Here is a 16,869-nt window from a genome sequence, read left to right as displayed (position 1 = left end):
GGTCATCTCCCAGTAGTAAGATATAGCAGCTCCAGTTTAAATGAGGGGTCACATGAGTTTGTGTGTATGTATGTGTGTGTTTGTATGTGTATGTACGTGTGTGTGTGTGTGTCGTGACCCTTTGTCTGTAGTATAACAGTATGACACTCTCTCTGATGCCCTGTGGCGAGCAGGCCTTGACCTACGACCTCACTACTTAAGGCCTTTACAGAAACCTAAACTAACAAGTGTTCAACTGCCTGTTCGGAGTCACCGGTACAATAATGTCCACAAGCCCGAGGCTTCCTACCATTATCACACACACTATGAAACGTTTAATTGTCAATATAATTGCCATGTTCTCTGCCGGAGCTGCTAACCACCTTTTATTCAAGTGTCTCACCTTGTGCTCTTTGTCCATGTTTTCTCCTTCTCATTCTCTGTTTTCATAAAACCGTGTCTTACTCAAAGGAGAGTGGGACAAAAGGTTGATGCAACGCGGAGTGCCTGGATACAGCCATTAGCCATAGTACAGTATATTAGCCATATATCACAAACCCCTGAGGTGCCTTATATTTCTATTATAAACTGGTTACCAAAGGAATTAAAGCAGTAAAATAAATGTTTTTGGGTCATACCCGTGGTATATAGTCTGTTTAACCATAGTATTGTTGAATACTCCTTTCTGATTGTCTTGAAGGGCATTCTAGAGTATGCATTATTTCCCTGTAACGCACGGTATATTTGGCAGGTAGAATTGTATGGCTATAGTTCATTTTAACATGTTTACATGAATTGAAAACATTATTGGTATTGTTGAATTGGATTGACATAATAACAAGCTAGGTCTGATGGTTTGGTTAGCTGTAAACTGTGTATGTGATGAATACATTTGATTTGATTGTGTTTTTACACCCCCCCCCCCTTCTCTGTTTCCCAGGGTTGTGTGTTCTTTAAGCGTCTGCTCAGGGCAAGGTCTCCCTTCTTGGCTCTCTCCCCCCAACCCTTCTCTCCAAACTCTTTCTCTCTCTCTCCTCAGGCAGGAGTACATCTGCCCAACAACACAGATCGATCACATCATGTAAGACAGAGAGAGAGAGAGAGAGAGAGAGAGAGAGAGAGAAAGAGAGAGAGAGAACACACCACACCACTCCTGAGTGGACTGACATGGTTCTGAACCAACCTCTCCAACGTACCTGGCAGCAGGAGTTCAGGCAGTTCAAACACCTCCACAAGACAGAATAACCACTACCGTTACATCATCAAAGTGACACTCCCAAAATAACCATCATCATCCTTCCTCTGAAGCTTCCTGCTCTGCTTCTTTCTCTCACCCAAAGGATTGTGGGTAACAGCGTGCTCCACTCGTGATGAGTGTCTGTTTTTTTACACGTGAATATTTAATGTGAACTCATGAATAAAGCAAGAGAGCAAGCAGCTGTGATTGAGGCTAAGTGGACATGGGAGGAACCTGCTACAGGCAGACAGACAGACAGGTTGGCAGACAGACAGACAGACAGACAGACAGACAGACAGACAGACAGACAGACAGACAGACAGACAGACAGACAGACAGACAGACAGACAGACACTGATCAGTCATCTATATTGGTCTGGTTCATGTTTGGAACATAGTGTTCTAGAGTGTGCAGACTCTCTCCTTCAATCTGATTGGCTGGTCTGATGGTTGGTACGGTACAGTAGGTCTACCTGTGAAGCTGCTTGCCTATATTAGTAAATGCTCCGTGACCTGATTAGCACACACGCACACGCACACACACACACACACACACAGACACACACAACGAACAAGTCTCTGGCTGTTGAACAAATAGCACGTGACTTGAGGGGTGACCCTCACACCCTGATGACTGAACTGTAGCTCCTGCCTCGGTCTGCCTCGGTCTGCCTCAGGGGTCTGTTGGTCTGGTCTACGTGCCTTTGAACTGAACTGGGAGACAGAGACAGAAGAGGAGACTGTCTAACTTGACCCCGTCCCCTTACTGCACTTCCTCAGCTGTCTGGACTGTCTGGACAGCATCACACCAGAAAACACTGAGCACTGTTGAGCTCAAATGATCGGAGTCACAATAAACTGTACAAAACAACAATACAGCATGGAACTTCACTGTAAAGGCTGAGCTGGCCGTGGCTGTTCCTTGCTATGCTATATGGCTGTTTGTTTGGCTAGCCAGCCTGTGTTGTGTTGTGTTAGCCATAGACCTGGAGTCCCATGTTGGCAGTAATCTGGGATAACTATGGAATAATCCATCCTGTATTAAAGAGACCCGTAGTGTCTCTGTTGTCACTTCCCAGACTAATATTATTACTAAAGGTGATCCAGAGATGGGTGCCTGTTTTAGGAAGAAAATATGTCCGTGTTAAACATCACCAGGAGGGGTGTGAGTCATGTAAAACACTGTCTGTACAGTAGTGCAGTGTCCTGTACCGGTGTCGGGGGATAGAGGCTGGCCAAAATACTGTCCAGTCCAGCTGCAGTGCAACAGAGCACGCTCCGGCTGTAATTGGCCATCGCCACAGTGACAGAGAGGAGTTAAAATAAAGCCGGCTGGCTGTGGGCCTCCATTCATTACACATCCCTCTCTCCTTCCCTCCGTCTCCATCCAATATGCGCTGGCCTCTTTCTCTCTCCCCCCCCCCCCCCCTCTGTTATTTTCCTCATTAAAGTGGGACCCAGGCAGTAGCGGTCACTGCCTCTCATTTATTTTCATTTGAAACTGGTGCAGCTCCACTGATCCTCTGGGGCTAAGCAGAGAGAGAGCAGGATGGTGTCATTCTGATAACAACCACCCAGCACACACACACACACACACACGCACACACATGCACACACACACACACACACACACGCACGCACACATGTTTGCATCCACGCACGCACACGCACACATAAGCACAGATGCAAGTATACACAAGCACTCTGATGCAAACACACGTGCAGACACACACACACATTCACATACCTACAAGCTCACAGCCACAGCTCATTCACTCCCTTTCTCTCACACATGCACTCTCACCCTCTCGCTGGTGTGTGTGTGTGTGTGTGTGTGTGTGTGTGTTGATACTGGGTGTTACTTCCAGATGGGGAATCTCTTATTAAGCATAATCGTATTAGACTGAGGGAACTAATGACTACTGATGAACTAAGGACTATTGATCCAGAGAAGAGAGAGGGGCTGGAAAGCAGGACTGTGCTAGGGGACAGACCCAGGTGTAGGTGAAAGCACACACACACACACGTACCCATACATCCATAACCACCCTGTTTTAACTTACCCAGCCAGACTCTCCTGATTGAAAGAGGTGGGCCGGCGATTACATAGGGCGTAGTGATTCTGACGTGCTCCTTTCACTTTGCTGTAGCGGGTGGTTGGGCAGATTCATGAGGGCCCGGGGACTATTTTAGAGCCCATTTCCTCCACCTTCTCTGTTTGCTGGATAATGAGAGAGAGAGGTGCCATAACTGTGCTCTCTAAACCAACAGAATGGGCCCTAAAAGGAGACTTCTTCCCATAGGCCATTAGGGAGGCGCAATTAGAGAAGCACACTTAGAGAAGCACACTTAGAGAAGCACACTTAGAAGGGAGCGCTTGGTTTAATGCTGACTGGGCTTACAGAGGAGGCCCATCCCTCCCTGTCTTGGTTTTTATTGGCCCATAATAAAGCATTAATACACAAGGGTGATGCGTGATTTATTATTGTTTTATAACGTCTGGGCTGTGTTCATCAGTATGAGGCTAAGCCATGTTTTAAATAGTTATTTACTCTCAAAAGGTACATGTGGTTTATATTGCAAAAATACATCTCTATAAATCAGGGAGTAATGATAAAATGTGGAGGAGAGAGAGAGAGAGATTACATGCGGAGGAGAGAGAGATAGAGATTACATGCGGAGGAGAGAGAGATAGAGATTACATGCGGAGGAGAGAGAGAGAGAGATTACATGCGGAGGAGAGAGAGATAGAGATTACATGCGGAGGAGAGAGAAATAGAGATTACATGTGGAGGAGAGAGAGAGAGAGATTACATGCGGAGGAGAGAGAGATAGAGATTACATGCGGAGGAGAGAGAGAGAGAGATTACATGCGGAGGAGAGAGAGATAGAGATTACATGCGGAGGAGAGAGAGATAGAGATTACATGCGGAGGAGAGAGAGAGAGATTACATGTGGAGGAGAGAGAGATAGAGATTACATGTGGAGGAGAGAGAGATAGAGATTACATGTGGAGGAGAGAGAGAGAGAGATTACATGCGGAGGAGAGAGAGAGAGAGAGAGATTACATGCGGAGGAGAGAGAGATAGAGATTACATGTGGAGGAGAGAGAGAGAGAGATTACATGCAGAGGGGAGAGAGATAGAGATTACATGCGGAGGAGAGAGAGAGAGAGAGATTACATGCGGAGGAGAGAGAGATAGAGATTACATGTGGAGGAGAGAGAGATAGAGATTACATGTGGAGGAGAGAGAGAGATAGAGATTACATGTGGAGGAGAGAGAGATAGAGATTACATGTGGAGGAGAGAGAGAGAGATTACATGTGGAGGAGAGCGAGATAGAGATTACATGTGGAGGAGAGAGAGATAGAGATTACATGTGGAGGAGAGAGAGAGATATTACATGTGGAGGAGAGAGAGAGAGAGAGAGATTACATGCGGAGGAGAGAGAGAGAGAGATTACATGCAGAGGAGAGAGAGATAGAGATTACATGCGGAGGAGAGAGAGATAGAGATTACATGTGGAGGAGAGAGAGAGAGAGATTACATGTGGAGGAGAGAGAGAGATTACATGCGGAGGAGAGAGAGAGAGATTACATGCAGAGGAGAGAGAGAGAGAGATTACATGTGGAGGAGAGAGAGAGAGATTACATGCGGAGGAGAGAGAGAGAGAGATTACATGTGGAGGAGAGAGAGAGAGAGATTACATGTGGAGGAGAGAGAGAGAGATTACATGTGGAGGAGAGAGAGATATAACATGTGGAGGAGAGAGAGATAGAGAGATAACATGTGGAGGAGAGAGAGAGAGAGATAGAGAGATTACATGTGGAGGAGATAGAGAGATAGAGAACGGCAGACGGAAGTGGCTGGCTGGCAGACTTATTGTTTGTCTGTGTCTGTCTCGTTGGAGCTGGATGTTTCTGTGCCCGCCCCATTGTCCCCCCTCTCCCTCACCTCCCTCCTCTTTTCCCCTCGCTCTCTCTATCCGGGTGACTGAGAACCAAATAAACAAAGCAGACCTCTTTCAACAACCCCAAAAATTGTCCGGAAACGAGGGAGAGGGGGACAAGAGAGACAGAAAAGGAGAGATACAGAGAAGGAGAGGTTGGTGATTCTGTTGATCAAACATGAAAAGGTTTTGTCTGTTTTTGCTAAACGAACAAAAGACACATTTTGCACCCAAAATCCAAATATGGAGTCTAGTCTACCCTCTTTCTCTCTATTCTCCTGCTCCCTGCCCCGCCCTCCTCTTCTCTCCTCTCCCCCTTCCCTCTCTCCTCTCTGGATAACAGCGAGTAGTATAAACACACACTCCTGATCGACTGCCCTGTCCCCTGGCCAGCCTCCTCCCCTAGAGAAGGATAAAGCCCCTCACACCGCCCTATTACCCCTCCTCTAACCCTACACTACCCCTCCATTACTCACATACAGAGAGAGGAGGCATGAAAAAGGAGGATGGGTTGGAGAGGAAAAGAGAGCAAGGGAGGGACAAGCATTGGATTTTACACTTGAACAAATGAACAGTCGCAGGACAGAAAGGAGGGAAACCTAAACAGAACAACAAGCGAGAAAGAGAGCGAGAGGCAAAGAGAGAGCAGCAGACACTGACAGACATTGCAGTGAGATATGACAGAAACACAGACTGAACCAGAACACAAAACACACACTAAAACAGGAGATCACATAAGAGTGTCTGGGTATGGTTCCGACATATATATATATATATGTGTGTGTGTGTGTGTGTGTGTGTGTATATATGTGTGTGTGCGTACCTCAGCAGCAGATCGTCGGCCCTCATGGATCCGCCGGTGGGGTGGGGTGCAGAGGGGGGGAAGCATATGCTGTCGACACACACACTCTGCACAAAGCCCAGCTCGGATGAGAGCTCCAACATCTCTGCTCTGCTCCCAATAGCTGTTTTTCTCCTCCGATCCCTTTTTTGTTCACCCTCTTCTTCTATTTTCACAACAAGCGGCGGCTTTCTGCTCTCTGTCTTGCTCGCTCTTGTCCTCGCGCTCTCTCGTTCCTATTCGCACTACAGAAACACACGTTCTCTCGTCTCTTCCCCTCTGCTTCCCGCTCTCTCTCTCTACCCCTTCCCTCCTCCTCTCTCTCCCACTCTCTCTACCCCTCCCTCCTCCTCTCTCTCTCTCTACCCTTCCCTCCTCCTCTCTCTCCCTCTCTCTCTACCCCTCCCTCCTCCTCTCTCTCTCTCTCTCTCTCTCTCTCTCTCTCTCTCTCTCTACCCCTCCCTCCTCCTCTCTCTCACACTCTCTCTATCCCTCCCTCCTCCTCTCTCTCTCTCTACCCCTCCCTCCTCCTCTCTCTCTCTCTCTCTCTCTCTCTCTACCCCTGCTCTCTCTCTACCCCTCCCTCCTTCTCTCTCTCTCTCTCTCTCTCTCTCTCTCTACCCCTCCCTCCTCCTCTCTCTCTCTCTCTCTCTCTCTACCCCTCCCTCCTCCTCTCTCTCTCTCTCTCTCTCTGGTGGAACGGTGGAGACCCTGCTGGCTTGCCTGGTTGAAGTAATCTCCCATGACAGCTAATGTTGTTGCGTTGTGGGCCTATTTTACTCTAATACTAACGCCCTGAGCAGACCGGCCTGACCCAGCCCAGTGCAGCCCGGTCCAACTCTGATCTAGTCCAACTCAGTTTATTCTAGCCCAGCACAGCCCAGTTTTAACCTAGTTCAGCCCAGCCGAGCATCGGCTAGCCTAGGTCAGTCCAGTCCAGCCCAGTCCCCAGTGAATGGAGCTGGCCTACTGGATATGGAGACCTTTCATGTCGTTTCCCAGCGAAAAACAGACTTGTCTCAGCTAGTGGCCCTCCCTAAAGGGGCCCTGGCCAGCAGCTACAGCTAGGCTCCACTACCTGTCACACACACACACCAAATCCCACATACACACACCAAATCCGGTATCTGTCACATCAGAGCCTGTCCTACTCACAGGAGACGGAGACAGAAGACTCAGGAAGCAGCTGATAAAAAATTCATCCTTCTGTTTATTATGATTTATGCGTGTTTCACTGAGCCAGGAACAAAAAAAGACAAGCCTACAGCTTCATTAGCGTCTCAATGTGTGTGTGCGCGTGCAATGAGGATAGAGGAGGGTTGTTCAAGTTATGGATTGTCTGGGAGATTCATGACAATGCGCTCTACAACACCTGCAAGGGACCAAAACAACAACTTGAAAAAACACGTATATTCACAGTTAAGATGCAGTACACAGCTCAGCTTCAAACTCCAAGCCCTAATTGCTGAATTTAGTCCGTCTGTTGGTTTTTCATTGCACATCTGAGGGTCATATTCACTACCCTACTTCTTACTCAGTTCTACATTCTAAATGTATTCTACCCATGTCCCATCAGCAACCCTGATGCCATCCTAAACTTTAAATCTGGATATTTCCTGCTGGGAGTGCCAATCTCCTCTGCTGCTCTAGGATCAGTCCTGGAGGGGCCGTGAACATCTGGTCATGTCTGAGAGAGGGGTGAGAGGCCAGCACATACAGACCTCAGGAAATGACAAATTACAATCCTGGATCAATTCTCATTTGCTGTGGATTTTAGCAGGATTGCACGCCGCCCTAACACCCTAACTAACCCAAATCATATATCACATTTTTGCTTTTTTTCCTCTCCTCTCCTCTCGCACACACACACACACACACACACACACACACACACACACACACACACACACACACACACACACACACACACATCATAGTAACTTCAGGCCACTGCACAAATATACAGTACCCGTCACGGTCTTTGTCTTCCTATGGTGTTTACAGTTGAATGAAATGACCTACTTATGGATGTTGTTTGTCTCTCTCTCTCTATCTCTCTCCCACTCACTCCCTATCTCCCTTTCTCTTTCCCTCTTCCTCTTTGTAACTCAGTCTGACAGTGAAAGGTCAATACCCATTGGCTGCATGGGGGGGGGGAACTATCTGATGTAAGAGCGTTGTCATGGTAACGTATGGCAGGCAGTGTACTCTCCTAGCCAGACTCAGGGAGGGCAGGGACCCTTATACTAACCATGCCAAACCAGAGCCAGTCCTTGACTAAGATCAAGCCTGGGCCAAGCTATGACCACTACACACACTGAATGAGCCAAGAGAGAGAGATTAGCAACCAAAAAGTCTTAGCAGTAAGTTCTTTTTCAACATCATTGTACCTTTAACAGTTGTGCCAATAAAGTTTGACTTTGAATGTGTGAGGGAGAGTGACAGAGGAGTAGAAGGGGAGGTGGGGGGGAGAGTTGTGTTATGTCTATGAGTCACCATTATGCTGAGCTTGGCTTCCTATTCATAAAAGAGGGATTACCAAAGTCTGCAGGCACATCTTTTCCTATTTCTCCCTCTCTACCTGTATCTCTTCAGGCCTCGCTCGGACTGAGTAGAGAACAAGAGTACACATCTTTTCTTATTTCTCCCTCTCTACCTGTATCTCTTCAGGCCTCGCTCGGACTGAGTAGAGAACAAGAGTACACATCTTTTCTTATTTCTCCCTCTCTACCTGTATCTCTTCAGGCCTCGCTCGGACTGAGTAGAGAACAAGAGTACACATCTTTATCTCTTCAGGCCTCGCTCGGACTGAGTAGAGAACAAGAGTACACATCTTTTCTTATTTCTCCCTCTCTACCTGTATCTCTTCAGGCCTCGCTCGGACTGAGTAGAGAACAAGAGTACACATCTTTTCTTATTTCTCCCTCTCTACCTGTATCTCTTCAGGCCTCGCTCGGACTGAGTAGAGAACAAGAGTACACATCTTTTCTTATTTCTCCCTCTCTACCTGTATCTCTTCAGGCCTCGCTCGGACTGAGTAGAGAACAAGAGTACACATCTTTTCTTATTTCTCCCTCTCTACCTGTATCTCTTCAGGCCTCGCTCGGACTGAGTAGAGAACAAGAGTACACATCTTTTCTTATTTCTCCCTCTCTACCTGTATCTCTTCAGGCCTCGCTCGGACTGAGTAGAGAACAAGAGTACACATCTTTTCTTATTTCTCCCTCTCTACCTGTATCTCTTCAGGCCTCGCTCGGACTGAGTAGAGAACAAGAGTACACATCTTTTCTTATTTCTCCCTCTCTACCTGTATCTCTTCAGGCCTCGCTCGGACTGAGTAGAGAACAAGAGTACACATCTTTTCTTATTTCTCCCTCTCTACCTGTATCTCTTCAGGCCTCGCTCGGACTGAGTAGAGAACAAGAGTACACATCTTTTCTTATTTCTCCCTCTCTACCTGTATCTCTTCAGGCCTCGCTCGGACTGAGTAGAGAACAAGAGTACACATCTTTTCTTATTTCTCCCTCTCTACCTGTATCTCTTCAGGCCTCGCTCGGACTGAGTAGAGAACAAGAGTACACATCTTTTCTTATTTCTCCCTCTCTACCTGTATCTCTTCAGGCCTCGCTCGGACTGAGTAGAGAACAAGAGTACACATCTTTTCTTATTTCTCCCTCTCTACCTGTATCTCTTCAGGCCTCGCTCGGACTGAGTAGAGAACAAGAGTACACATCTTTTCTTATTTCTCCCTCTCTACCTGTATCTCTTCAGGCCTCGCTCGGACTGAGTAGAGAACAAGAGTACACATCCGCACTCCTCCTCTCCCCCCCTTTCTCCCCTCACATCCCCTTAAGCATTCTGCCCGTGTTCATCCATTCAAGAAATCCTCTCATCCTCCTCTCCCCCTGTCTCTGGTCTTCCTTCCTCTCAGTCTTTCCCCTCTGTTTCCTAGCAAGAAAAATACAACAATAATACATTATTTTGTTTTTTTCCCGAAGAAAGAAAAAAGCTTGACTCGGCAGTTTGACTGTAAGACAGGAGAAGGCAATAAAACTTGCATTAGATGCAAGATTCTGCAATCAGGCCGGGGTATGAAGAATTCATCTTATCTTCCCCACGCACACAGCAGCGGACAAGAGAACCCATTATGGGATGTTTTCATCCATTGTGGAGTCTCAAGTCTTACGTCGGAACAGATAACAGCTCTTTTGTCGCCCTGACAACGTCCTCATGGGTTAGTAAACAAACGGCTGTGTGGTTCAGACGAACCGAGAAGGACAGGGGGGGGGGGGGGGGGTCAGAGACACAATCAACAATGAAAGGAGGGATGGATGAAGGAAGGATGGATGAAGGACTCAAGGGAGAGATAAACCTCTCTTCCTCTCGTCTCCCGACTCCAAAGCCAAGGACATCCATATGGGGCAACCAAAGGGATGGATAAGACACAAAGAGACAGAACGGCGCGATCAACACCTCTTTAATACCGAGCACCATGGGTAATAATAATGTCTTCCCTAAGGTCAACCAGGACTTAAAGCCCTGGTATATAGGCCTACACAAGAAAATAAGGGAGGGAAAAATAGCCACGCATACCCACCCATACACTTTACTCACAAACACTGCCCCCCCCCCCACGCAGACAGGTTCCTGTGGTTGTGCATTGAAAAGCAGGAGAAAGCAGGGCTGTTCCACTTACAGGCATTAGCACACAGAAATTAATTTGTCACCTTCCATTAAGGGGAAAGCAGCCCTCGTGGCTTGTCAGTTATCTCTTGGAGTGGAGAAAACACACAACAAGACGCCTGCCCAGAGTTTCAGAGTGTTTGTGTGAACAGATAGTGTGTGTAAATTTAAGAGGTTGTGTGTGTGTGTGTGTGTGTGTGTCGGTGTGTATATCTGTATATGCCTGAGTGCATCAGTATGTGAGTGTGACTATGTTCGACAAAAGGCTCATTACTAGTAAATTCCTTCATTATTTCTGAGATACATTTTTGTGACATAGTTGGTCCGTTTATACTAATGTGACAGAGAGACAGTAGTATTGTGTTTAGATTCTGCCATCTGTCTTTTCTCTCTCTCTCTCTCTCTCTCTCTCCTCCCTCCTTTACTCTCTCCTCCCTCACTCCCTCTCCCCTCTCTCTCTCTCCTTCATTCATTCTCTCTCTCTCCTTCCTCATTCTCTCCTTACTCTCCTTCCTTCTTCATTCTCTCTCTCTCTCTCTCTCTCTCTCCCCTTCTTCATTCTCTCTCTCTTTCTCTCTCTCTCTCTCTCTCTCCTTCATTCTCTCTCTCTCTCTCTCTTTCTTCATTATCTCTCTCCTTCATTGTCTCTCTCTCCTTCATTCTCTCTCTCTCTCTCCTTCATTCTCTCTCTCCTTCATTCTCTCTCTCCATCATTCTCTCTCTCTCTCTCTCTCTCCTTCATTCTCTCTCTCTCCATCATTCTCTCTCTCTCGCTCATTCTCTCCTTCATTGTCTTTCTCTCACTCCTTCATTCTCTCTCGCTCACTCCTTCATTCTCTCTCTCTCTCTCTCGCTCTCTCTCTCTTTGCACATCATTAGAATGATAATGAATATCAGCTATGCTTGACAAATGTATTTTGGGATGCATAACAAAAGTCAGCTCATGTCGCTCTCTCTGTGTGAAGTAGCAGACTGGCACATTCTCTGTGCCGTGTCTAGAGACAGAGAAAACATAGTGGATTATACCGGAACGACAGAATGTTCCCAAAAGTAGAAATGTATGACTGTAAAGTTTCTGTAACGATATACAGTAGTTATGGTGTAGTGATGGTGTCCTGTAACGTTCTGTGAGTGTTGGGAATGTGTTGCTGATATATTACGGTGTACTGACTGTGTCCTGTAACGTTGTGTGAGTGTTGGGAATGTGTTGCTGTAATGTTACGGTGTAGTGACTGTGTCCTGTAACATTGTGTGAGTGTTGGGAATGTGTTGCTGTAATGTTATGGTGTAGTGACAGTGTCCTGTAACGTTGTGTGAGTGTTGGGAATGTGTTGCTGTATCGTTCCAGTGGTTGCGATGATGTTGCCGTGTAGTGAGACTCACTAATTGTCTCACCTGTCTCTCAGCCATCTGGGGCTCTGCTAAAAACTCCACACCCAACTTCCCTCCCAACATCACACGCACGCACTGAGTACAAAACAAAATGGCTTAAATCCACCAATCAGTGTAGAGGAGACAGGTTAAAGAATGATTTTTAAGCCTTGAGACAATTGAGTGAATGAGCAAGACAAAAGATTTAAGGGCCTTTGAACAGGGTATGGTAGTAGGTTCCAGGTGCACCGGTTTGAGTCTGTCAAGAACTGCAACGCTGCTGGGTTTTTCACCCTCAACAGTTTCCTGTGTGTATCAAGAATGGTCCACCACCCGAAGGACATCCAGCCAACTTGACACAACTGTGGGAAGCATTGGAGTCAACATGGGCCAGCATCCCTGTGGAACGCTTTCTACACCTTGTAGAGTCCATGACCCAACGAATTGAGGCTGTTCTGAGGGCAAAAGGAGGTGGTTCCGTGAATCTCAATATTAGAGAAGTGTTCTTAATGTTTTCCACACACACACACACACACACACACACACACACACACACACACACACACACACACACAAACAGAAGGAGAGAAATTCTGATACACACAAACATTTAAATACCTGTACTGTATACTGAAACTCTACTGTATACTAAAGAACTACTGTATACTGAAGAACTACTGTATACTGAAGAACTACTGTATACTGAAGAACTACTGTATACTGAAGATCTACTGTATACTGAAGATCTACTGTATACTGAAGAACTACTGTATACTGAAGATCTCCTGTATACTGAAGATCTACTGTATACTGAAGAACTACTGGATCCAGAAAATTCTATACTACGATGTATCCACCAGACAGCTCAGTCAGGGCCAGAGGCCAAACAGAGAGGCTTACAGTATCTGGACTTAAATAGACCCCCACCACCATCTCCCCCTCTCTCCCACCCACCCTCCCTCTCTCCCTCCCTCTCTCCCGCCCACCCTCCCTTCGTTCCTCCCTCTCTCCCACCCTCCCTCCGTTCCCCCCTGTCTACCTCCTTCAGTCTCTCCCACCCACCCTCACTCCATTCCTCCCTCTCTACCTCCCTCAGTCTCTCCCACCCTCCCTCTGTTCCTCCCTTTCTACCTCCCTCAGTCTCTCCCACCCACCCTCCCTTCGTTCCTCCCTCTCTCCCTCCCTCAGTCTCTCCCACCCTCCCTCTGTTCCTCCCTCTCTACCTCCCTCAGTCTCTCCCACCCTCCCTCCGTTCCTCCATTCCTCCCTCCCACCCTCCCTCCGTTCCTCCCTCTCTCCCTACCTCCCTCCCACCCTCCCTCCGCTCCTCCCTCTCTACCTCCCTCAGTCTCTCCCACCCTCCCTCCGTTCCTTCCTCTCTACCTCCCTCAGTCTCTCCCACCATCCGTTCCTTCCTCTCTCCCACCCTCTCTCTGTTCCTCCCGCTCTACCTCCCTCAGTCTCTCCCACCCTCCCTCCCTCCGTTCCTCCCTCCGTTCCTCCCTCCCTTCCACCCTCCGTTCTTCCCTCTCTCCCTCCCTCCCTCCGTTCCTCCCTACCTCCCTCCGTTCCTCACTCTCTACCTCCCTCGTTGGGCTTTAATTGCAGATATTGCAGATATGATAAGGGGGAAGGAGAGGGTGTGTGTGTGTGTGTGTGTGTGTGTGTGTGTGTGTGTGTGTGTGTGTGTGTGTGACGATTGATGGACGTGCCTGTGCAGTGTACACCTTGTCTCTCTGTCTGTGTCTACTAAAGAGGGGAGAGAGAGAGAGAGAGAGAGAGAGAGAGAGAGAGAGAGAGAGAGCGAGAGCTAGGCTCCCAACTGAATGCAACGTGTCTATTCTCCCTCCTCTTCATCTCTCTGCCCCTCCCTGTTGTTCGTCTCTTCATAATTCATGTGTTTGGATGTAAAATGGATGAACACAGAACATGACACCAGAAAAGCCTTCTGCAATTAAAGCCCAATGAGAATGAGACAGACAGACAGACAGACACTGTGCTAGAGTGGGCGGAGTAGATATCTGCCACAAACAAGGAGGATGCACAATGGTATCATCATCATCATCATCATCATACTAAACACATACTATCAGAAATCTATGATCTCACTGGTATCATCATCATCATCATCATACTAAACACATACTATCTGCAATCTATGATCTCACTGGTATCATCATCATTATCATCATACTAAACACATACTATCTGAAATCTATGATCTCACTGGTATCATCATCATCATCATCATACTAAACACATACTATCTGAAATCTATGATCTCACTGGTATCATCATCATCATCATCATCATACTAAACACATACTATCTGAAATCTATGATCTCACTGGTATCATCATCATCATCATCATCATCCTACTAAACACATACTATCTGAAATCTATGATCTCACTGGTATCATCATCATCATACTAAACACATACTATCTGAAATCTATGATCTCACTGGTATCATCATCATCATCATCATACTAAACACATACTATCTGAAATCTATGATCTCACTGGTATCATCATCATCATCATCATCATACTAAACACATACTATCTGAAATCTATGATCTCACTGGTATCATCATCATCATCATCATCATCATCATCATCATCATCATCATACTAAACACATACTATCTGAAATCTATGATCTCACTGGTATCATCATCATCATACTAAACACATACTTTCTGAAATCTATGATCTCACGGGTATCATCATCATCATCATCATCATACTAAACACATACTATCTGAAATCTATGATCTCACGGGTATCATCATCATCATCATACTAAACACATACTATCTGAAATCTATGATCTCACTGGTATCATCATCATCACACTAAACACATACTATCTGAAATCTATGATCTCACTGGTATCATCATCATCATCATCATACTAAACACATACTATCTGAAATCTATGATCTCACTGGTATCATCATCATCATCATTCTCATACTAAACACATACTATCTGAAATCTATGATCTCACTGGTATCATCATCATCATCATCATCATCATCATCATCATCATCATCATCATACTAAACACATACTATCTGAAATCTATGATCTCACTGGTATCATCATCATCATACTAAACACATACTATCTGAAATCTATGATCTCACGGGTATCATCATCATCATCATCATCATACTAAACACATACTATCTGAAATCTATGATCTCACTGGTATCATCATCATCATCATCAATACTAAACACATACTATCTGAAATCTATGATCTCACTGGTATCATCATCATCATCATCATCATACTAAACACATACTATCTGAAATATATGATCTCACTGGTATCATCATCATCATCATCATCATCATACTAAACACATACTATCTGAAATCTATGATCTCACTGGTATCATCATCATCATCAATACTAAACACATACTATCTGAAATCTATGATCTCACTGGTATCATCATCATCATACTAAACACATACTATCTGAAATCTATGATCTCACGGGTATCATCATCATCATCATCATCATACTAAACACATACTATCTGAAATCTATGATCTCACTGATATCATCATCATCATACTAAACACATACTATCTGAAATCTATGATCTCACTGGTATCATCATCATCATCATCATCAATACTAAACACATACTATCTGAAATCTATGATCTCACTGGTATCATCATCATCATCATCATACTAAACACATACTATCTGAAATCTATGATCTCACTGGTATCATCATCATCAATACTAAACACATACTATCTGAAATCTATGATCTCACTGGTATCATCATCATCATACTAAACACATACTATCTGAAATCTATGATCTCACTGGTATCATCATCATCATCATCATCATCATACTAAACACATACTATCTGAAATCTATGATCTCACTGATATCATCATCATCATACTAAAAACATACTATCTGAAATCTATGATCTCACGGGTATCATCATCATCATCATCATCATCATCATCATCATCATCATCATCATACTAAACACATACTATCTGAAATCTATGATCTCACGGGTATCATCATCATCATCATCATTATCATACTAAACACATACTATCTGAAATCTATGATCTCACGGGTATCATCATCATCATCATCATCATCATCATCATCATCATCATCATACTAAACACATACTATCTGATATCTATGATCTCACTGGTATCATCATCATCATACTAAACACATAATATCTGAAATCTATGATCTCACTGGTATCATCATCATCAACATCATACTAAACACATACTATCTGAAATCTATGATCTCACTGGTATCATCATCATCATCATCCTACTAAACACATACTATCTGAAATCTATGATCTCACTGGTATCATCATCATCATCATCATCATACTAAACACATACTATCTGAAATCTATGATCTCACTGGTATCATCATCATCATCATCCTACTAAACACATACTATCTGAAATCTATGATCTCACTGGTATCATCATCATCATCATCATCATACTAAACACATACTATCTGAAATCTATGATCTCACTGGTATCATCATCATCATCATCAATACTAAACACATACTATCTGAAATCTATGATCTCACTGGTATCATCATCATACTAAACACATACTATCTGAAATCTATGATCTCACTGGTATCATCATCATCATCATCCTACTAAACACATACTATCTGAAATCTATGATCTCACTGGTATCATCATCATCATCATCATCATACTAAACACATACTATCTGAAATCAATGACCTCACTGGTATCATCATCA

General features: G+C 45.0%; 1 protein-coding gene across 28 annotated transcripts in view; it reads right to left on the bottom strand.

Moving 5' to 3' along the window:
• LOC110490359 (CUGBP Elav-like family member 2) overlaps positions 1 to 16,869 on the bottom strand; it is a 247,022-nt gene that overhangs the window by 151,879 nt on the left and 78,274 nt on the right. For 8 of the 28 annotated variants that reach the window (XM_036944694.1, XM_036944696.1, XM_036944706.1 and 5 more), the window contains exon 1: positions 5,990 to 6,317. The exons of 1 other annotated variant lie outside the window; for it this stretch is intronic. In XM_036944694.1, coding sequence (XP_036800589.1) covers positions 5,990 to 6,111 — 122 coding nt within the window. In that variant the 5' untranslated portion in view covers positions 6,112 to 6,317. Of the gene's footprint in view, positions 1 to 5,989; positions 6,321 to 16,869 lie in introns of those variants that run through there. 19 more of the 28 variants (XM_036944709.1, XM_036944719.1, XM_036944713.1 and 16 more) reach the window with 7 other exon arrangements.

The sequence above is a fragment of the Oncorhynchus mykiss genome, chromosome 15 (genome assembly GCF_013265735.2).
Source record: "Oncorhynchus mykiss isolate Arlee chromosome 15, USDA_OmykA_1.1, whole genome shotgun sequence".
Lineage (NCBI taxonomy): Eukaryota > Metazoa > Chordata > Actinopteri > Salmoniformes > Salmonidae > Oncorhynchus > Oncorhynchus mykiss.
Note: the sequence above shows the minus strand (reverse complement) of the source record. Positions and strands in the feature narration are given on the sequence as shown.